The following is a 22936-nucleotide window of genomic DNA, read 5'->3' as shown; positions in this document are numbered from 1 at the left end:
ACCCCCCAGCCCCACAGCCCCATCGACACCCCCCGCCCCATAGACAAACCCCAGCCCCCCAGCCCCCAGCCCCACAGACCCCCCCAGCCCCATAGAGACCCCCAGCCCCATAGACACCCCCAGCCCCCTAGACCCGCTGGCCCCGTAGTCCCCCCAGCCCCATAGACACCCCCAGCCCCATAGACACCCCCCAGCCCCACAGCCCCATAGACCCCCCCCAGCCCCATAGCCCCCCGCCCCCCAGCCCCCAGCCCCACCTGCAGCGTGGGGTTGAGCGTCACCCTCTTGAGCACCTTCTTCTTGTGGTCGTTGAGGATCCCGTCGATCTTGCGCATGGGGGGCAGGTACAGCTCGTCTGGGGGGCGGCAGCGTCAGGGGACACATGGGGACAGGGACAGGGACTTGGGGACAGGGACAGGGACAGGGACAGGGGACAGGGACAGGGGGACATGGGGACATGGGGACAAGGGGATATGGGGACAGGGGGATATAGGGACATGGAGATATAGGGACATGTGGGACATGAGTATATGGGGACAGGGGGATACAGGGATATAGGGATATGGGCTATATGGGACATGGGGATATGGGGATACAGGGATATGGGGACATGGGGACAGGGGGATATGGAGACAGGGGGATATGGGGATAGAGGGATATGGGGGATATTGGACATGGGGACAGGGGGATATGGGGACAAGGGGATATGGGACATAGGGACAAGGGGGATATGGGGACAGGGACAGGGGGATATGGGGACAGGGGGACATGGTGACATGGGACATGAGGACTGGGGGATATGGGGATACAGGGATATGGGAACGGGGGAACACAGGGGACATGGGGATATGGGGATATAGGATATGGGGACATGGGGATATGGGGACATGCAGATATGGGATACGGGGACATGGGGATATGGGACGTGGGACATGGGGACATGGGGTTATGGGGACAGGGGGATATGGGGATGCAGGGATATGGGGACAGGGGGACATGGGGACAGGGGGACATGGGGATATGGGGACAGGGGGACATGGGGACAGAGGGACATGGGGACATGTGGGACATGAGCACGTGGGGACAGGAGGATATGGGGATATAGGGATATGGGGGATATGGGACATGGGACAGGGGGATATGGGGATACAGGGATATGGGGACATGGGGACACGGGGACAGGGGGATATGGGGACATGGGGGATATGGGAGATATGGGGACATGAGTATATGGGGACAGGGGGATATGGGGACATGGGACATGGGGACATGGGGACAGGGAGACATTGGGGACAGGGAGATATGGCGACATGGAGACATGGGGATATGGGGGATATAAGGACATAGGGACATGGGGATATGGGGACAGAGGGGACAGGGGGACAGAAGGGACAAGGGGGACATGGGGATATGGTGATAAGGGGACAGGGGGATATGGGGACATGGGGATATGGGGACAGGGGCCATAGGGACATGTGGTACATGGGGATACGGGGGATATTGGGTTATGTGGGATATGGGGGACATGGAGACACAGAAGACACAGGAGACACGGGGGACATGGGGACATGGGGACAGGGGGACAGGTGTCCCCATGTGGGGCGGGGTCTGACCGTTGGTGTCCTCCAGCGCCTGGATCATGTCGGGGTCCAGCGCGGTGCTGACCAGCATCTCCACGTAGCTGCGGTACATCTCCCGCATGGCGCGCGTGTTCAGCGCCCGCCCCTGCGGCGCCCGCTCTGCGGGGCACGGCCCCTTTAACGCGGGACACGCCCCCGGGACACGCCCCCCGACACGCCCCCGCCAAACTGGGAGCCTCCCCCCTTCCCCCACTGACCCACACGGGGGGACCTTGAAATGGAGAGCGGCCCCTTTAAGGTGGGGACACGCCCACCAAGGCTAGGACACGCCCACCAAGCTGGGACACGCCCCCACCAAACTGGGAGCCTCCTCCCACCCACCATAGCCACATGTGGGTAGGACCTTGAAATGGAGAGCGGCCCCTTTAAGAGAGGGACACGCCCACCAAGTCTAGGACACGCCCCCGGGACACGCCCACTCCAAACTGGGAGCCTCCCCCCTTCCCTTTGTTTCAGAAGCCCCGCCCCTTGTTCCAGGGCATCAGCCAATGGGCTGCCAGCTCCTGCCCGAATAAGGAGCCATATCCCTTTAAACACAAACCCCACCCATCAGATAAGCCACACCCACAAGCCCTGCCCATTAAGAGCCCCGCCCATAATTTAAGCCCCGCCCATTCCCATAGCGACCACGCCCCCTTCAAGGAGCTGTGCTGCTCCTTTATATGCAAGCCACGCCCATTAAAGGAACCCCGCCCCTTTTCCAGAAAAGCCCCGCCCATTGAAGAAACCCCACCCCTTTTTCATCCAAGCCCCGCCCATTAAAGGAACCCCGCCCCCTTTTCGTCCAAACCCCGCCCATTAAAGGAACCCCGCCCCCTTTCTAGCCAAGCCCCGCCCATTAAAGGAACCCCGCCCCTATTTCAGCCAAGCCCTGCCCATTAAAGGAACCCCGCCCCTTTCTAGCCAAGCCCCACCCATTAAAGGAACCCCCGCCCCTATTTCAGCCAAGCCCCACCCATTAAAGGAACCCCGCCCCTTTTCCAGCCAAGCCCCGCCCCTTAAAGAACCCCCACCCCTTTCCCGCTAAGCCCCGCCCACATGCCAACCCACCCCTTCTTAAAGGGGCACCCCAAACCTGCCGGGTTCCCCCTGCCACAAGCCACGGCCCCTTTAAGACCCCCCCAAAACAAGGCTCCGCCCCCCCGGCCCCCCACTCACCCTCCTCGCTCTGGGGGTCCGGACTCGACTCCGACTCCGACGACGTCGCCGCCTCTTTAAGCCACTTTTTCCTCTTTTTGGGGGGGGGCTCGGCTTTGACTTTGGGGGGTTTGGGTTTGGGCTTGGGGGGGCCGGGGGGGGCGCGGGGGGGCCCCGCGGCCGGCGCGGGGGGGGCGGCAGCGTCGGGTTTGGGGGGTTTGGGGTCGGTTTTGGGGGGTCTGTCCGGCCGGGGGGGTTTGTCGGTTTTGGGGGGTTTGTCGGGGGGGTCCGGTTTCTCCGCCTTGGGGGGGGCCGGGGTTTTGGGGGCGCTGCTTTTGGGTTGGCTCTGCCTCCTATGGGGGGGACACGGGGGGTCAGGGGGACCCCAAAACCCCCCTGGGATCGGGGGGGGGGTCATGGGGATCCCCCCACTGAACCCCAAAACCTCGCAGAATGGGGGGGACCCCAATGTCCCCCCGCAAACTGGGGGGTAATGGACCCCCCCCCCGCCAAGGCCATGGGGACACGGGGGACCCTCCCAGGGCCTTGGGGACAATGGGGACCCCCCCAAACACCCCTGTGCTCGGGGACATTGAGGAGCCCCCGTGTCCCCACTGGTGTCCCCGCAATGTCCCCATGTCCCCCATGTCCCGTGTCCCTATGTCCCCATGTCCACCTGTCCCCATGTCCCCACATGCCCCTGTCCCCATGTCCCCAAGTCCCTGTGACCCCGTGTTCCCATGTCCCCCCATGTCCCATGTCCCCATATCCCATATGTCCCCACTGTCCCCATGTCCCCATGTCCCCCATGTCCCATGTCCCCATATCCCATATCCCCAATGTCCCCAATGTCCACAGTGTCCCCATGTCCCCAATGTCCCCATATCCCATATCCCCCCATATCCCCATTGTCCCCATTGCCCCCAATGTCCCCATCGCCCCCAATGTCCCCATGTCCCCAATGTGCCATGTCCCCATATCCCATATCCCCATTGTCCCCATTACCCCTATTGTCCCCATTGCCCCCAATGTCCCCATTATCCCCATTGCCCCCAATGTCCCCATTGTCCCCATTGCCCCCATGTCCCCAGTGTCCCCATGTCCCATTCCACCTGTTGGCCGCGGGCCGGTGCCAGGGTTTCCTGGAGCACACCCTCACTGAGCCCATGTCCCCAATGTCCCCATTGCCCCCAATGTCCCCAATGTCCCCATTGCCCCCAATGTCCCCAGTGTCCCCCATTGTCCCCACTGTCCCCATGTCCCCATTATCCCCAATGTTCCCAGTGTCCGCATTGTCCCCATTGTCCCCAATGTCCCCATTGCCCCCAATGTCCTCAATGTCCCCATTGCCCCCAATGTCCCCATTATCCCCATTGTCCCTATTGCCCTCAATGTTCCCATTGTTCCCAATGTCCCCAGTGTCCCCACTGTCCCCATTGCCCCCAATGTCCCCATTATCCCCATGTCCCCATTGCCCCCGTTGTCCCCAATGTCTCCATGTCCCCAATGTCCCCATTGTCCCCATGTCCCCATTGCCCCCAATGTCCCCATTGCCCCCAATGTCCCCATTGTCCCCATTGTCCCCATTGCCCCCAATGTCTCCATTGTCCCCATCGCCCCCAATGTCCCCATGTCCCTATTGTCCCCATTGCCCCCAATTTCCCCATTATCCCCACTGTCCCCAGTGTCCCCACTGTCCCCATTGCCCCCATTGTCTCCATTGTCCCCGATGTCCCCATTATCCCCAATGTCCCCATTGCCCCCACTGTCCCCATGTCCCCATGTCCCATTCCACCTGTTGGCCGCGGGCCGGTGCCAGGGTTTCCGGGAGCACACCCTCACTGAGCCCATGTCCCCAATGTCCCCAGTGTCCCCATTGCCCCCCGTGTCCCCATTGCCCCCAATGTCCCCATTGCCCCCAATGTCCCCATTGTCCCCATTGCCCCCAATGTCCCCATTGTCCCCATTGCCCCCAATGTCTCCATTGTCCCCATTGCTCCCAATGTCCCCAATATCTCCATTGTCCCCAATGTCCCCATATCCCATATCCCCATTGTCCCTATTGCCCCCAATGTCCCCATTGTCCCCAATGTCCCCATTATCCCCATGTCCCCATTGCCCCCATTGTCCCCATTATCCCCATTGTCCCCATTGCCTGCAATGTCCCCATTATCCCCATGTCCCCATTGCCCCCACTGTCCCCATTATCCCCATTGCCCCCAATGTCCCCACTGTCCCCAGGTCCCATTCCACCTGTTGGCCGCGGGCCGGTGCCAGGGTTTCCTGGAGCACACCCTCACTGAGCCCATGTCCCCAATGTCCCCATTGCCCCCATTGCCCCCAATGTCCCCAGTGTCCCCCATTGTCCCCACTGTCCCCATGTCCCCATTATCCCCAATGTTCCCAGTGTCCGCATTGTCCCCATTGTCCCCAATGTCCCCATTGCCCCCAATGTCCTCAATGTCCCCATTGCCCCCAATGTCCCCATTATCCCCATTGTCCCTATTGCCCTCAATGTTCCCATTGTCCCCAATGTCCCCAGTGTCCCCACTGTCCCCATTGCCCCCAATGTCCCCATTATCCCCATGTCCCCATTGCCCCCGTTGTCCCCAATGTCTCCATGTCCCCAATGTCCCCATTGTCCCCATGTCCCCATTGCCCCCAATGTCCCCATTGCCCCCAATGTCCCCATTGTCCCCATTGTCCCCATTGCCCCCAATGTCTCCATTGTCCCCATCGCCCCCAATGTCCCCATGTCCCTATTGTCCCCATTGCCCCCAATTTCCCCATTATCCCCACTGTCCCCAGTGTCCCCACTGTCCCCATTGCCCCCATTGTCTCCATTGTCCCCACTGTCCCCATTATCCCCAATGTCCCCATTGCCCCCACTGTCCCCATGTCCCCATGTCCCATTCCACCTGTTGGCCGCGGGCCGGTGCCAGGGTTTCCGGGAGCACACCCTCACTGAGCCCATGTCCCCATTGTCCCCATTGCCCCCAATGTCCCCATTGTCCCCATTGCCCCCAATGTCCCCATTGCCCCCAATGTCTCCATTGTCCCCATTGCTCCCAATGTCCCCAATATCTCCATTGTCCCCAATGTCCCCATATCCCATATCCCCATTGTCCCTATTGCCCCCAATGTCCCCATTGTCCCCAATGTCCCCATTATCCCCATGTCCCCATTGCCCCCATTGTCCCCATTATCCCCATTGTCCCCATTGCCTGCAATGTCCCCATTATCCCCATGTCCCCATTGCCCCCACTGTCCCCATTATCCCCATTGCCCCCAATGTCCCCACTGTCCCCATGTCCCCATGTCCCATTCCACCTGTTGGCGGCGGGCCGGTGCCAGGGTTTCCGGGAGCACACCCTCACTGAGCCCATGTCCCCATTGTCCCCATTGCCCCCATTGTCCCCATTATCCCCAATGTCCCCATTATCCCCATTGCCCCCAGTGTCCCCAGTGTCCCCATGTCCCATTCCACCTGTTGGCGGCGGGCCGGTGCCAGGGTTTCCGGGAGCACACCCTCACTGAGCCCATGTCCCCATTGTCCCCATTGCCCCCATTGTCCCCATTATCCCCAATGTCCCCATTATCCCCACTGTCCCCAGTGTCCCCAGTGTCCCCATGTCCCATTCCACCTGTTGGCGGCGGGCCGGTGCCAGGGTTTCCGGGAGCACACCCTCACATAGTCCTTCTTGTTGACGTTCTCCAGGAACTTCACGTACAGGCGCTGGTACCGGTTCTTGGCGTCCCCAAAGTACCCCAGGTACTGTACAGGGGGGGTCAGGGACCCCAAAACCCCACCAGGACCCCCCTGGGACCCCCCAAACCCTGCTGGGACCCCCAAACCCATCAGGATCCCCCAATACCCCACTGGGACCCCCCAAACCCCCTGGGACGTGTCCCCAAAGTACCCCAGGTACTGCACAACAGGGGGGTCAGGGCACCCCGAAACCCCCCGGGACCCCCCAATACCCCACCGGGACCCCCCAAACCCCACCGGGACCCCCCAAACCCCATCGGGACCCCCCAAACTCCCTCAGATATGTCCCCAAAGTACCCCAGGTACTGTACAAGGAGGGGGACCAGGGACCCCAAAACCCCACCGGGACCCCCCTGGGACCCCCCAAACCCATCGGGACCCCCCGAACCCCACCGGGACCCCCCAAACCCCATCGGGATCCCCAAAACCCCCTGGGACCCCAAACCCCCCGGGACATGTCCCCAAGTACCCCAGATACTGTACAATGGGGGGGTCAGGGACCCCGAAACACGGGGACCCCCAAACCCCCCGGGACGTGTCCCCAAAGTACCCCAGGTACTGCACAATGGGGGGGTCAGGGACCCCGAAACATGGGGACCCCCAAACCCCCCTGGGACCCCAAACCCCCTGGGACCCCCCAAACCCCACCAGGACCCCCCAAACCCCATCGGGATCCCCAAACCCCCCTGGGACCCCAACCCCCCCGGGACATGTTCCCAAGTACCCCAGGTACTGCAGAATGGGGGGGTCAGGGCACCCCAAAACCCCCAGGGACCCCAAAAGCCGGGCACCCCAAAAGCCCAGGACCCCCAAACCCCACCGGGACATGTCCCTGGGTACTGTGGAACGGGGGTGTCCGGGGGTGTCCCATTTTGGGGTGCCCTATTTCAGGGGGTCCCATTTCGGGGTGCCCTGGGGGGCTCCTATTTTGGGGGTGTCCCATTTTTGGGTGTCCTGGGGGTTCCCTGGGGGTTCCCAGGGGGTGCCCCATTTTGGGTTGTCCCAGGGGGTTCTCATTTTGGGGTGTCCCGTTTTCAGGGTCCCAGGGGTGCCCCATTTCGGGGTGTCCCAGGGGTGTCCCGTTTTGGGGTGTCCCATTTTTGGGGGTGCCCGTTGCTGGTGGTGCAGAACCCACAGTCCCACGGGGGTTCCCATTTGGGGGTGTCCCTGGGGGTTCCCATTTTTGGGGTGCCCCGGGGTGTCCCATTTGGGGGTGCCCTGGGGGGGGTCCCCGTTATGGGGTGTCCCGGGGTGGGGTTCCCACTTTGGGGTGCCCTGTTTTGGGGTGTCCTGTTTTTGGGGTCCCAGGGTGTCCCAGGGGGTGTCCCATTTGGGGGTGCCCCGGGGGGGGTCCCCGTTATGGGGTGTCCCGGGGTGGGGTTCCCATTTTGGGGTGCCCTGTTTTGGGGTGTCCTGTTTTTGGGGTCCCAGGGTGTCCCAGGGGGTGTCCCATTTTGGGGTGTCCCATTTTGGGGTGTCCCGGGGGGGTTCCCATTTTGGGGTGTCCCATGTGGGGGTGTCCCAGGGGGGCGTCCCCAGGGGGTTCCCATTTTTGGAGTGTCCCACGTGGGGGTGTCCTGGGGGGTGCCCCATTTGGGGGTGACACACGTTGCTGGTGGCGCAGCACCCACAGTCCCACAGGGGTTCCCATTTTGGCCTGTCCCATTTTGGGGTGTCCCAGGGGGTGCCCATTTGGGGGTTCCCATTTTGGGGTGTCCCATGTGGGGGTGTCCCAGGGAGGTTCCCATTTTCGGGTGTCCCATGTGGGGGTGTCCCGGGGGGTTCCCATTTTGGGGTGTCCCGGGGAGGTTCCCATTTTGGGGTGTCCCATTTCGGGGTGTCCCGGGGGGGTGTCCCAGGGGTGTCCCATGTGGGGGTGTCCCAGGGGGGTTCCCATTTCCGGAGTGTCCCATGTGGGGGTGTCTTGGGGGGGTATCCTGGGGGGGGTTCCCATTTGGGGGTGTCCCAGAGGGTTCCCATTTTGGGGTGTCCTGGGGGGTGTCCCGGGGAGGTTCCCATTTTGGGGTGTCCCATTTTGGGGTGTCCCGGGGGTGTCCCATTTTGGGGTGTCCTGGGGGGGTGTCCCGGGGGGGTTCCTGTTTGGGGTGTCCCATTTGGGGGTGTCCCATGTGGGGGTGTCCCATTTGGGGGTGTCCCAGAGGTGTCCCATGTGGGGGTGTCCTGGGGGGTTCCCGTTTGGGGGTGTCCCAGGGGGGTGTCCCGGGCGGGTTCCCATTTTGGGGTGTCCCATTTTGGGGTGTCCCGGGGGGTTCCCATTTTCGGAGTGTCCCATGTGGGTCTGTCCCAGGGGGTGTCCCATTTTGGGGTGTCCCATTTTGGGGTGTCCCAGGTGTCCCGTTTGGGGGTGACTCACGTTGCTGGTGGCGCAGAACTGCCGCTGCCCGTCCTTGATCTCGGGGGTGAATTTCTGCAGCAGCGCCTTCTGCACCCGCCAGATGGGGGGGGGCTCGCGGCCCGTCTGCAGCGCCAGCTGGGGACCCCAAAAATGAACCCCTGGATACACCCCCATAGACCCCCCTGCACCCCCAAACCCGCCCCTGCACCCGCCAGATGGGGACCCCAAAAATGAACCCCTGGATACACCCCCATACACCCCCATAGACCCCCCTGCACCCGCCAGATGGGGGGGGCTCGCGGCCCGTCTGCAGCGCCAGCTGGGGACCCCAAAAATGGCCCCTGGATAGACCCCCCCTGTACCCCCATATACCCCCAAACCTGCCCCTGCACCCGCCACATGAGGGGGGGGCTCGCGGCCCGTCTGCAGCGCCAGCTGGGGACCCCAAAAGTGACCCCCTGCACCCCCAAACCTGCTCCAGCCTGATCCCTCTGCTGACGCTTCCCAGTGACTCCCAGTGACTCCCAGTGCTCCCCATGACTCCCAATGACTCCCAATGACTCCCAATGACTCGAAGTGACTCCTGGTGACTCCCAGTGACTCCCAATCACTCCCACTGACTACCATTGACTCGAAGTGACTCCAATGACTCGAAGTGACTCTCAATGACTCTCAATGACTCCCAATCACTCCCACTGACTACCCTTGACTCCCAATGACTCCCAATGACTCAAAGTGACTCCCAACGACTCCCAATGACTCCCAGTGACTACCATTGACTCCAAATGACTCCCAATGACTGCCAATGACTCGAAGTGAGTCCCAATAACTGCCAGTGACTCCCATTGACTGCCATTGACTCCCAATGACTCGAAGCGACTCCCAATGACCCCCATTGACTACCATTGACTCCAAATGACTCCCAATGACTCCCAATGACTCCCAGTGACTCCCAGCGACTCCCAATGACTTGAAGTGACTCCCAATGACTCGAAGTGACTCCCAGTGACTCTCAACGACTCCCAGTGACTTGAAGTGACTCCCAATGACTCCCAGTGACTCCCAATGACTCCCATTGACTACCATTGACTCCTAATGACTCCCAGTGACTCCCAATGACTTCCAATGACTCCCAACAACTCCCAACGACTCTCATTGACTACCAATGACTCCCAATGACTCCCATTGACTCCCAATGACTTCCAATGACTCCCAACAACTCCCAGTGACTCCCAACGACTCTCATTGACTACCAATGACTCCCAATGACTCCCATTGACTCCCAATGACTTCCAATGACTCCCAACAACTCCCAGTGACTCCCAACAACTCCCAGTGACTCCCAACGACTCTCATTGACTCCCAATGACTCCCAATGACTCCCATTGACTCCTAATGACTTCCAATGACTCCCATTGACTACCAATGACTCAAAGTGACTCCCAATGACTCTCACTGACTCCCAGTGCCTCCCAATGACTCCCAGTGTCCCCCAGCGGCACCTTGAGCGCGGGGATGTCGTCGGCGCGCACCACGAACTCGTCCCTCTCGCGGAAGATGCCCTCCCCCCGTTCCCAGTGCTCCCAGTGACTCCCAGTGACTCCCAATGACTCCCAGTGACTCCCAGTGCCCCCAATGACTCCCATCGACTACCATTGACTGCCATTGACTACCATTGACTCCCAATGACTCCAATGACTCGAAGTGACTCCCAATGACTCCCAATGACTCCCAGTGACTCCCAGTGCCCCCAATGACTCCCATCGACTACCACTGACTGCCATTGACTACCATTGACTCCCAATGACTCCAATGACTCGAAGTGACTCCCAATGACTCCCAATGACTCCCAGTGACTCCCAGTGCCCCCAATGACTCCCATTGACTACCATTGACTCCCAACAACTCCCAATGACTTGAAGTGACTCCCAATGACTCCCAATGACGCCCAGTGACTCCCAGTGCTCCCAATGACTCGCAATGACTACCACTGAGTCCCAATGACTCCAATGACTTGCAATGACTCCAATGACTCCCACTGACTCCCAATGACTCCCATTGACTAGCATTGACTCCCAATGACTCCCATTGACTCCCAATGACTCCCAAAGACTCCCAATGACTCCCATTGACTCCCATTGACTACTAATGGCTCCCAATGACTCCCATTGACTACCAATGGCTCCCAAGACTCCCAGTGACTCCCAGTGCCTCCAATGACTCCCATTGACTCCCATTGACTCCCAATGACTCCTATTGACTACCAATGACTCCCAATGGCTCCCAGTGACTCCCAATGATTCAAATGACTCCCAATGACTCCAATGACTCCCAATGATTCCCAGTGACTCCCAGTGACTCCCAATGATTCCCAGTGACTCCCAATGACTCCCAGTGACTGTAATGACTTCCAATGATTCCAATGAATCCCAATGACTCTAATGACTTCCAATGACTCCCAGTGACTCCAAATGACTCCCAGTGAGTCCCAATGACTCCAATGACTCCAATGACTCCCAGTGACTCCCAATGACTTCCAATGACTCCCAGTGACTCCCAACGACTCCCAATGACTTGAAGTGACTCCCAGCGGCTCCCAGTGCCCCCCAGTGGCACCTTGAGCGCAGGGATGTCGTCGGCGCGCACCACGAACTCGTCCCTCTCGCGGAAGATGCCCTCCCCCCGCTCCCAGTGCTCCCAGTGACTCCCAACGACTCCCATTGACTCCCAGTGCCTCCAATGACTCCCATTGACTACCATTGACTGCCATTGACTCCCAATGACTCCCAATGACTCCAATGACTCCCAATGACTTCCATTGATTACCATTGACTCCCAATGACTCCCAATGACTCCCAATGACTCCCATTGACTCCCAATGACTCCCAATGACTCCCAATGCTCCCAATGACTCCCATTGACTACCATTGAGTCCCAATGACTCCAATGACTCCCAATGACTCCCAGTGGTTCCCAATGACTCCCATTGACTAGTATTGACTCCCAATGACTCCCAATGACTTGACTCCCAATGACTTCCAATGACTCCCAACAACTCCCATTGACTCCCACTGACTCCCACTGACTCCCAGTGCCTCCCAGTGGCTCCCAGTGCCCCCCAGTGGCACCTTGAGCGCGGGGATGTCGTCGGCGCGCACCACGAACTCGTCCCTCTCGCGGAAGATGCCCTCCCCCCGCTCCCAGTGCTCCCAGTGACTCCCAAAGACTCCCAAAGACTCCCAATGACTCCCATTGACTACCATTGACTACCAATGGCTCCCAATGACTCCCATTGACTACCAATGGCTCCCAATAACTCCCAATGACTCCCATTGACTTCCAATGACTCCCAATGCTCCCAATGACTCCCATTGACTACCATTGAGTCCCAATGATTCGCAATGACTCCAATGACTCCCAATGACTCCCAGTGGCTCCCAATGACTCCCATTGACTAGCATTGACTCCCAATGACTCCCAATGACTTGACTCCCAATGACTTCCAATGACTCCCAACAACTCCCATTGACTCCCACTGACTCCCACTGACTCCCAGTGCCTCCCAGTGGCTCCCAGTGCCCCCCAGTGGCACCTTGAGCGCGGGGATGTCGTCGGCGCGCACCACGAACTCGTCCCTCTTGCGGAAGATGCCCTCCCCCCGCTCCCAGTGCTCCCAGTGACTCCCAAAGACTCCCAAAGACTCCCAATGACTCCCATTGACTACCATTGACTACCAATGGCTCCCAATGACTCCCATTGACTACCAATGGCTCCCAATAACTCCCAATGACTCCCATTGACTCCCAATGACTCCCAATGACTCCCAATGCTCCCAATGACTCCCATTGACTACCATTGAGTCCCAATGAGTCGCAATGACTCCAATGACTCCCAATGACTCCCAGTGGCTCCCAATGACTCCCATTGACTAGCATTGACTCCCAATGACTCCCAATGACTCGACTCCCAATGACTTCCAATGACTCCCAACAACTCCCATTGACTCCCAACGACTCCCACTGACTCCCAGTGCCTCCCAGTGGCTCCCAGTGCCCCCCAGTGGCACCTTGAGCGCGGGGATGTCGTCGGCGCGCACCACGAACTCGTCCCTCTCGCGGAAGATGCCCTCCCCCCGCTCCCAGTGACTCCCAAAGACTCCCAAAGACTCCCAATGACTCCCATTGACTACCATTGACTACCAATGGCTCCCAATGACTCCCATTGACTACCAATGGCTCCCAATAACTCCCAATGACTCCCATTGACTCCCAATGACTCCCAATGACTCCCAATGCTCCCAATGACTCCCATTGACTACCATTGAGTCCCAATGAGTCGCAATGACTCCAATGACTCCCAATGACTCCCAGTGGCTCCCAATGACTCCCATTGACTAGCATTGACTCCCAATGACTCCCAATGACTCGACTCCCAATGACTTCCAATGACTCCCAACAACTCCCATTGACTCCCAACGACTCCCACTGACTCCCAGTGCCTCCCAGTGGCTCCCAGTGCCCCCCAGTGGCACCTTGAGCGCGGGGATGTCGTCGGCGCGCACCACGAACTCGTCCCTCTCGCGGAAGATGCCCTCCCCCCGCTCCCAGTGACTCCCAAAGACTCCCAAAGACTCCCAATGACTCCCATTGACTACCATTGACTACCAATGGCTCCCAATGACTCCCATTGACTACCAATGGCTCCCAATAACTCCCAATGACTCCCATTGACTCCCAATGACTCCCAATGACTCCCAATGCTCCCAATGACTCCCATTGACTACCATTGAGTCCCAATGACTCGCAATGACTCCAATGACTCCCAATGACTCCCAGTGGCTCCCAATGACTCCCATTGACTAGCATTGACTCCCAATGACTCGACTCCCAATGACTTCCAATGACTCCCAACAACTCCCATTGACTCCCAACGACTCCCACTGACTCCCAGTGCCTCCCAGTGGCTCCCCGTGCCCCCCAGTGGCACCTTGAGCGCGGGGATGTCGTCGGCGCGCACCACGAACTCGTCCCTCTCGCGGAAGATGCCCTCCCCGCCGCTCTCGGCCGCGTCCTCGTCGGTGTCCCCGCACACGGCCGCCGTCTCCTGCTTCTGCGCCAGGTGCAGCGCCCGTGCCTCCGCCGCCTCGCGCTCGGGGGAGGGGGGCGGGGGGGGCAGCGGGGGGGGCGGCGGGGGGGGCGCGGGGAGGGGGGAGGTGGCGGGGGGAGGAGGTGGGGGGGGTGGGGGCGGAGCGGGGGCGGGAGGGGGAGGGGGGCTGGGGGAGGGGGTGGGGGTGGGGGGGTGCTCCTGCGGGGGGGGGACGTCTGGGGGGAGAGAAATGGGGGGGGGGTGTCAGTGATGGGGGATGGGGGGGGCTAAGGGACCCTGTGAGCCACCGGGGGTCATGTGACCCCCAGAAGGTTCCTGTGACCCCATGAGGTCCCTACGACCCCCAGTGACCCCCCATACGGTCCCTATGAGCCCCAGAGACCCCAAGAGACCCCAGTGCCCCCCATACAGTCCCTCTGACCCCCAGTGACCCCCATGCGGTCCCTATGAGTCCCAGTGACCCCCAGAAGGTCCCTATGAGCCCCAGAGACCCCAAGGGACCCCCATACAGTCCCTATGAGCCCCAGTGACCCCATACGGTCCCTATGACCCCCAGTGACCCCAGTGACCCCCAGAAGGTCCCTATGAGCCCCAGTGACCCCCATAAGGTCCCTATGAGCCCCAGAGACCCCAGTGACCCCCATACGGTCCCTATGAGCCCCAGTGACCCCATAAGGTCCCTATGAGCCCCAGTGACCCCAGTGCCCCCCATACGGTCCCTATGACCCCCAGTGACCCTATTGACCCCATAAGGTCCCTATGAGCCCCAGTGACCCCCATGTGGTCCCTATGAGCCCCAGTGCCCCCCATAAGGTCCCTATGACCCCCAGTGACCCTATTGACCCCATATGGTCCCTATGAGCCCCAGTGACCCCCATAAGGTCCCTATGAGCCCAAGTGACCCCCATGTGGTCCCTATGAGCCCCAGTGCCCCCCATAAGGTCCCTATGACCCCCAGTGACCCTATTGACCCCATATGGTCCCTATGAGCCCCAGTGACCCCAGTGCCCCCCATACGGTCCCTATGACCCCCAGTGACCCTATTGACCCCATAAGGTCCCTATGAGCCCCAGTGCCCCCCATAAGGTCCCTATGACCCCCAGTGACCCTATTGACCCCATAAGGTCCCTATGAGCCGCAGTGACCCCAAGAGACCCCAGTGACTCCATAAGGTCCCTAAGAGCCCCAGAGACCCCATAAGGACCCTATGACCCCCAGAGACCCCAGTGACCCCCATAAGGTCCCTATGAGCCCCAGGGACCCCCATACAATTCCTATGACCCCCAATGACCCCCATATGGTCCCTATGAGCCCCAGTGACCCCATACAATTCCTATGACCCCAATGACCCCCATATGGTCCCTATGAACCCCAGAGACCCCTGTGACCACCAAAGGCCCCAGTGACCCCAAGAGACCCCAGTGACCCCCATATGGTCCCTATGAGCCCCTGTGACCCCAGTAGGTCTCTATGACCCCCAGTGACCCCAGTGACCCCATATGGTCCCTATGACCCCCAATGACCCCCATATGGTCCCTATGAACCCCAGAGACCCCTGTGACCACCAAAGGCCCCAGTGACCCCCATACGGTCCCTATGAGCCCCAGTGACCCCAAGAGACCCCAGTGGCCCCCATATGGTCCCTATGAGCCCCTGTGACCCCAATGACCCCCATACAGTCCCTATGACCCCCAGAGACCCCAGTGACCCCATATGGTCCCTATGAGCCCCAGTGACCCCATATGGTCCCTATGACCCCCAGTGACCCCATAAGGTCCCTATGAGCCCCAGTGACCCCATATGGTCCCTATGACCCCCAGTGACCCCATAAGGTCCCTATGAGCCCCAGTGACCCCCTAAGGTCCCTATGAGCCCCAGTGACTCCATAAGGTCCCTATGACCCACAGTGACCCCCATATGTTCCCTCTGAGCCCCAGTGACCCCATAAGGTCCCTATGACCCCAGTGACCCCCATATGTTCCCTCTGCGCCCCAGTGACCCCATAAGGTCCCTATGACCCCCAGTGACCCCCATATGTTCCCTCTGCGCCCCAGTGACCCCATAAGGTCCCTATGACCCCCAGTGACCCCCATACGGTCCCTCTGCCCCCCAGCGACCCCAGGAGCCCCCAGCGCCCCCCGTTGTCCGCACCGTGCGCGTCGGCGTCGCGGCGCTCGGGGGGGTCGTAGAGCGCGGAGATGGCGGAGCAGATGCTGTCCTGCAGGTCCTGGTTCTTGCCCACCGAGTCCTCCTCGTCGGACGAGAACGACGGCAGCGTCTCCAGGTTGCGCTTGAGCTCCTCGTCCAGGCGCTTGCAGGGGCTGGGGCACATGGGCAGCCCCTCCCCCTCCGCCCCCTCCAGCGCCGCCGCCCCCCCCCCCGGCAGCACGAATTGGGGGGGGCGGGGGGCGCGGGAGGGGCTGCCGGGGGGGGGCGGGGGGGGCTGGCGCTTGCCGGCCTTGAGGAAGTCCAGGAAGGACGCCATGAAGCCCGACTTGAGCTCCGGAGCCTTGTCGTCCGCCTCCTTGAGCTTGGCCTTGGCGCGGCACGGCGCCGCAGGATCGGGCCCCGGGGGGGCGGGGGGGACCCCCGGCTCGGGGGGGGGCGGCGGGGGATGGGCGGCGGCCTTGGGGACGGGGAGCTTGAGCTGCAAAGAGAGGGGGGGGGGGGACATGGGGGACACAGTGGCAACCAGTGGCCCCAGTGCCACCCAGTGTCTCCCAGTACCACCCAGTGGCCCCCAGTGTCCCCAGTGCCACCCAGTGCCACCCAGTGCCCCCCAGTTCCATCCAGTGCCACCCACTGTCCCCAGTGCCCCCCGAGTCCCCAGTACCACCCAGTGCCCCCCAGTTCCACCCAGTGCCACCCAGTGTCCCCAGTGCCCCCCAGTTCCACCCAGTGTCCCCAGTACCACCCAGTGCCCCCCAGTTCCATCCAGTGCCACCCAGTGTCCCCAGTGCCACCCCATGTCTAACAGTGTCCCCAGTGCCTCCCAGTGTCCCCCAGTGTCCCCAGGGCCACCCAGTGTCCCCAGTACCACCCAGCGCCACCCAATGTCACCCAGTGTCCCCAGTGCCACCCAATGTCTCCCAGTGCCCCCCAGTTCCATCCAGTGCCACCCAGTGTCTCCCAGTGTCCCCAGTGCCACTCAGTGTCCCCAGTGCCACCCAGTACCACCCAGTGCCACCCAGTTCCATCCAGTGCCACCCAGTGTCCCCAGTGCCACCCCATGTCTAACAGTGTCCCCAGTGCCTCCCAATGTCCCCCAGTTCCACCCAGTGTCCCCCAGTTCCATCCAGTGCCCCCCAGTGTCCCCCAGTTCCATCCAGTGCCACCCAGTGTCCCCAGTGCCACCCCCATGTCTAACAGTGTCCCCAGTGCCTCCCAATGTCCCCCAGTTCCACCCAGTGCCCCCCAGTTCCATCCAGTGCCACCCAGTGTCCCCAGTGCCACCCAGTTCCACCCAGTGTCACCCAATGTCTCCCAGTGTCCCCAGAGTCCCCACTACCACCCAGTGCCCTCCAGTTCCACCCAGTGTCCCCCAGTTCCATCCAGTGCCACCCAGTGTCCCCAGTGCCACCCCCATGTCTAACAGTGTCCCCAGTGCCTCCCAATGTCCCCCAGTTCCACCCAGTGTCCCCAGTACTACCCAGTGCCCCCAGTGCCCCCCAGTGCCCCCAGTGCCCCCCAGTGTCACCCAGTGTCTCCCAGTGTCCCCAGTGCCACCCAGTGTCCCCAGTGCCACCCAGTACCACCCAGTGCCCCCCAGTGTCCCCAGTTCCATCTAGTGCCACCCAGTGTCTCCCAGTTCCATCCAGTGCCACCCAGTGTCTCCCAGTGTCCCCAGTGTCACCCAGTGCCCCCCAGTTCCATCCAGTGCCACCCAGTGTCCCCAGTGCCACCCCATGTCTAACAGTGTCCCCAGTGCCTCCCAGTGTCCCCCAGTGTCCCCAGGGCCACCCAGTGTCCCCAGTACCACCCAGTGCCACCCAATGTCACCCAGTGTCCCCAGTGCCACCCAATGTCTCCCAGTGCCCCCCAGTTCCATCCAGTGCCACCCAGTGTCTCCCAGTGTCCCCAGTGCCACTCAGTGTCCCCAGTGCCACCCAGTACCACCCAGTGCCCCCCAGTTCCATCCAGTGCCCCCCAGTTCCATCCAGTGCCACCCAGTGTCCCCAGTGCCCCCCAGTGTCCCCAGTTCCATCCAGTGCCACCCAGTGTCCCCGCCACCCCATGTCTAACAGTGTCCCCAGTGCCTCCCAGTGTCCCCCAGTTCCACCCAGTGTCACCCAGTGTCCCCAGTGCCCCCCAGTGTCCCCAGTGCCCCCCAGTGTCACCCAGTGCCCCCCAGTGTCACCCATTGTCCCCAGTGCCACCATCATCCAGTGTCCCCAGTACCACCCAGTGCCACCCAATGTCTCCCAGTGTCCCCAGTGCCACCCAATGACCCCCAGAAGGTCCCTAAAGGTCCCAGAAGGTCCCTGTGATCCCCAGAGAGCCCCTACCGCTCCCTATGACCCCCAGAAGGTCCCAATGACACCGAGAAGGTCCCTAAAGGTCCCAGAAGGTCCCAATGACCCCAAGATGGTCCCTATGAGCCCCAGAAGGTCCCTATGATCCCCAGAAGGTCCCAATGACACCCAGAAGGTCCCTAAAGGTCCCAGAAGGTCCCTATGACCCCCAGAGGTCCCTAATGCTCCCTATGACCCCCAGAAGGTCCCTATGACCCCCAGAAGGTCTCTACGGGTCCCTATGACCCCCAGAAGGTCCCTACAGGGCCCAGAAGGTCCCTACAGACCCCAATGACCCCCAGAAGGTCCCTAAAGGTTCCTACGACCCCCAGAAAGTCCCTAATGCTCCCTATGACCCCCAGGAGGTCCCTAAAGGTCCCAGAAGGTCCCTAAAGACCCCAATGACCCCCAGAAGGTCCCTAACGCTGCCTATGACCCCCAGGAGGTCCTTATGACCCCCAGAAGGTCCCTAATGCTCCCTATGACCCCCAGAAGGTCCCTACAGGTCCCAGAAGGTCCATATGACCTCCAGAAGGTCCCTAATGCTCCCTATGACCCCCAGAAGGTCCCTAAAGGTCCCAGAAGGTCCCTACAGACCCCAATGACCCCCAGAAGGTCCCTAAAGGTTCCTACGACCCCCAGAAAGTCCCTAACGCTCCCTATGACCCCCAGGAGGTCCCTACAGGTCCCAGAAGGTCCATATGACCTCCAGAAAGTCCCTAACGCTCCCTATGACCCCCAGGAGGTCCCTAAAGGTCCCAGAAGGTCCATATGACCTCCAGAAGGTCCCTAACGCTCCCTATGACCCCCAGAAGGTCCCTGAAGGTCCCTAAAGACCCCAGAAGGTCCCTAATGCTCCCTATGACCCCCAGAAGGTCCCTATGACACCCAGGAGGTCCCTAAAGGTTCCTATGACCCCCCCAGAAGGTCCCTAAACAGCCCAGAAGGTCCCTACAGGTCCCAGAAGGTCCCTATGACCCCCAGGATGCCCCTATGACCCCCAGAAGATCCCTAAAGAGCCCAGAAGGTCCCAATGACCCCCAGAAGGTCCCTAATGCTCCCTATGACCCCCCAGGAGGTCCTTATGACCCCCAGAAGGTCTCTACAGGTCCCAATGACCCCCAGAAGTCCCTACAGGTCCCAGAAGGTCCCAACGACTCCCAGAAGGTCCCTAAAGACCCCAGAAGGTCCCTATGACCCCCAGAAGGTCCCTAAAGAGCCCAGAAGGTCCCAATGACCCCCAGAAGGTCCCAATGACTCCCAGAAGGTCCTTAATGCTCCCTATGAGCCCCAGAAGGTCCCTAAAGGTCCCAGAAGGTCCCTATGACCCCCAGAAATCCCTACATGTCCCTATGACCCCCAAAAGGTCCCAATGACCCCCAGAAGGTCCCTAACGCTCCCCATGACCCCCAGAAGGTCTCTACAGGTCCCAATGACCCCCAGAAGGTCCCTATGATCCCCAGAACGTCCCTAAAGGTCCCAGAAGGTCCCTATGATCCCCAGAAGGTTCCTAACACTCCCTATGACCCCCAGAAGGTCCCTAATGCTCCCTATGACCCCCCAGGAGGTCCTTATGACCCCCAGAAGTCCCTACAGGTCCCAATGATCCCCAGAAGTCCCTACAGGTCCCAGAAGGTCCCAACGACTCCCAGAAGGTCCCTAAAGAGCCCAGAAGGTCCCTATGACCCCCAGAAGGTCCCTAATCCTCCCTATGACCCCCAGAAGGTCCCTAAAGAGCCCAGAAGGTCCCAATGACCCCCAGAAGGTCCCAATGACTCCCAGAAGGTCCCTAATGCTCCCTATGAGCCCCAGAAGGTCCCTAAAGGTCCCAGAAGGTCCCTATGACCCCCAGAAGGTCCCTAACGCTCCCTATGACCCCCAGAAATCCCTACATGTCCCAATGACCCCCAGTAGGTCCCTGAAGGTCCCAAAGACCCCCAGAAGGTCCCTATGACCCCCAGGAGGTCCCTAACGCTCCCTATGACCCCCAGAAGGTCCCAATGACCCCCAGAAGGTCCCTAATGCTCCCTATGACCCCCAGAAGGTGCCTACAGGTCCCAGAAGGTCCCCATGACTCCCAGGAGGTCCCAGAAGGTCCCAATGACCCCCAGAAGGTCCCTACAGGTCCCTATGACCCCCAGGAGGTCCTTATGACCCCCAGAAGGCCCCTAACGGTCCCAATGACCCCGAGAGGTCCCTACACGTCCCAATGACCCCCAGAAGGTCCCTATAACCCCCAGAAGGTCCCTATGACCCCCAGAGAGCCCCCAACGCTCCCTATGACCCCTAGAAGGTCCCTACAGGTTCCTATGACCCCCAGAAGGTCCCTAAAGGTCCCTAATGCTCCCTATGACCCCCAGAAGGTCCCTACAGGTCCCAATGACCCCCAGAAGATCCCAAGGACCCCCAGAGAGCCCCCACCGCTCCCTCCGACCCCCCAAACGCCCCCGCGCCCCCCCCGCCCCAACTCACCTTGAGCGGCCGCAGCGCGTCCCCGTCCCCCCCCGGCTCCTCCGCCCCCTTCCTGCCGCGGCCCCGGCCCCGGCCCCGGGGGGGCTTCTTGTTGCCCCCGTCGGGGGGCGGGAAAGCGGCGGCGGCGGGGGGCGGCGGCGGTTGAGCCAGGGGGCGGATGCGGGGGCGGCCGCGGGGGCGGGGGGGCCCCTCGCGTTTGGGTTTGGTGGGTTTGCGCCCCCGCTTCTTGGGGGCGGGGTGGGCGCCGGGGGGGGGGCAGAAGTCGATGTCGGGGGGGGGGCTGAGGCTGGGCCGGGCGCGGCAGCTGGAGATGAGGTCGGGGAGCAGGTCGGGGAGCCGGCGGCTGTTGAGCCGGATGTCGGCGGGGACGGCCGCCTTGTCCTCGTCATCCTCGAACTCGTACTCCTGCGCGTAGTTCTTCTTGGGGGGGGGCGGGAAGGGGTCGCGCTTGCGCAGCAGGTGGAACGACGACGTCTTGAGCAGCTTCTTGGGTTTGGACGAGCAGAAGAGCGGCGTGGGTGGGTGGGGGGGCTTGGGGGGGTCGCCCCCCCCAGTGCTCTGGATCAGCCCCAGCGGCTCCGTGTTGACGGTGGAGGGCAGCTCGTGCTTGGCGGCGGCGGCGGGGGGGGCGTCCAGCGTTAAGGCGGGGGGGGCGGCGGCGGCGGCGCAGAAGGGGGGGTAGGGTTGGCCCATGTCGTACGGGGGGGGTTTCATGGCGGCTCGGGCGCCGTCGTCATCGTCGTCGGGGGGTTTGGCGAAGTCTTCGGGGGGGGGCCCGAACATGTCCTCCATCCCCGGGAAGAAGCCGCGCTCCTCGTCCTGCAGCAGCGCGTCCGGGAAGCAGATGGACGTGAGCGGCACGAAGCGGCTTTTCCCCCCCGCCGGGCTCCCCCCTTCGGAAAATTGGTCTTTGCTTTCCAGCTGGGGGGGGGCGGGCACGGCCGGGCCCCCCTCGGGGTCCAGCAGGTGACCCGGGGGGCCCTGCACCCCCCCGGGCTGCGCCAAGTGCGGCTCCAAGCCCAGGGGGGGCTCCAGGAAGTCTTGGATCTCCTGGGGGGGCGGCAGCACCTCCATAGAGTCCGGGGGGAGCGGGGGGGGCCCCTGGTGCAAATGGGCCTCGAGGAGCAGCTGCGGGGAGGGGGCGGCCGGGGGGGCGGTGGCGGCGGGGGGGGGCGGCGGCGGCGGCGGGGGGGGCGGCGGGGGGGGCGGCATGCGCTGCTGTTCCAAGAGGTGAACGTCCAGGGCGGGGGGGGGGCGGCCTTTGGGTCTTTGGGGGGGGTGCAGTTGGCTCTGCGTGTGGGTCAAGACGGAGGGCAACAGGGCGCCCCCCCCCGCCCCCCCGGCCACCAAATCGCCGGGGGGGTCCAAGAGCAGCGCGTGGGGCTCCAGGGGGGGGGTCTTGCCCATGTACCCCAAGTCTTTCCCCGGCCCCCCCGCCGCCTTCTTCAGCTCTTGAGCGTACGAGTCGAGCGGCGCCGGAGGCGGGGGGGGCGCGGCGGCGGCGCCGGCGCCGGTCGGGGGGGGGTGGCCGTAATGCACCACCGAGGTGGCCGCCAGCCCCTCGCCCCCCCCCGGGCCGGCCTGGCCGCCCCCCCCGGCCCCCCGATAATCTTTGGGGCGCTCGGCCTTCTTCTTGTCCTTGAGCAGCGCCAGCTCCAGCGCCCCCGGCGCCTCCAGGTTGGAGTTGGGCCGGATGACGCTGTGCAGCTGGTAGCGCTCCTCCGCCTTGCCCAGCGCCCCGAACCCCCCCAGCGCTTTGCCGGGGCCCCCCCCGCGCTCCTCGCAGCCCCCCAAGCCCTCGCGGGGGGGGCTGGGCGCCTGCAGCAGGTGCTGGATCAAGAAATCCTCGTCCTCGCTGCGCTCGGCGCCCAAAAGCTCCGCGTCGCCTTTGCCGCCTTTCCCGAAAGCCGGCGTGCCGGAGGGGGGGGGCGGCCGCTCCAGCGCC

General features: G+C 62.1%; 1 protein-coding gene across 1 annotated transcript; it reads right to left on the bottom strand.

The window, feature by feature from the left end:
• Window positions 1-257: 257 nt before the first annotated feature.
• On the bottom strand, window positions 258-22932 carry LOC309451821 (proline-rich protein 12-like; the record flags this gene model as incomplete). Its single annotated transcript, XM_082076518.1, has 8 exons — window positions 258-355; window positions 1614-1739; window positions 2799-3130; window positions 6422-6552; window positions 8921-9037; window positions 13889-14223; window positions 16160-16655; window positions 20992-22932. Coding segments are annotated over 8 exons (3576 nt in total), but the record flags the coding sequence as incomplete, so codon positions are not given.
• Between the last annotated feature and the right edge of the window lie 4 nt (window positions 22933-22936).

Source organism: Streptopelia decaocto, assembly GCF_964273445.1.
Source record: "Streptopelia decaocto genome assembly, contig: HAP1_SCAFFOLD_2002, whole genome shotgun sequence".
NCBI classification, from domain to species: domain Eukaryota; kingdom Metazoa; phylum Chordata; class Aves; order Columbiformes; family Columbidae; genus Streptopelia; species Streptopelia decaocto.
Note: the sequence above shows the minus strand (reverse complement) of the source record. Positions and strands in the feature narration are given on the sequence as shown.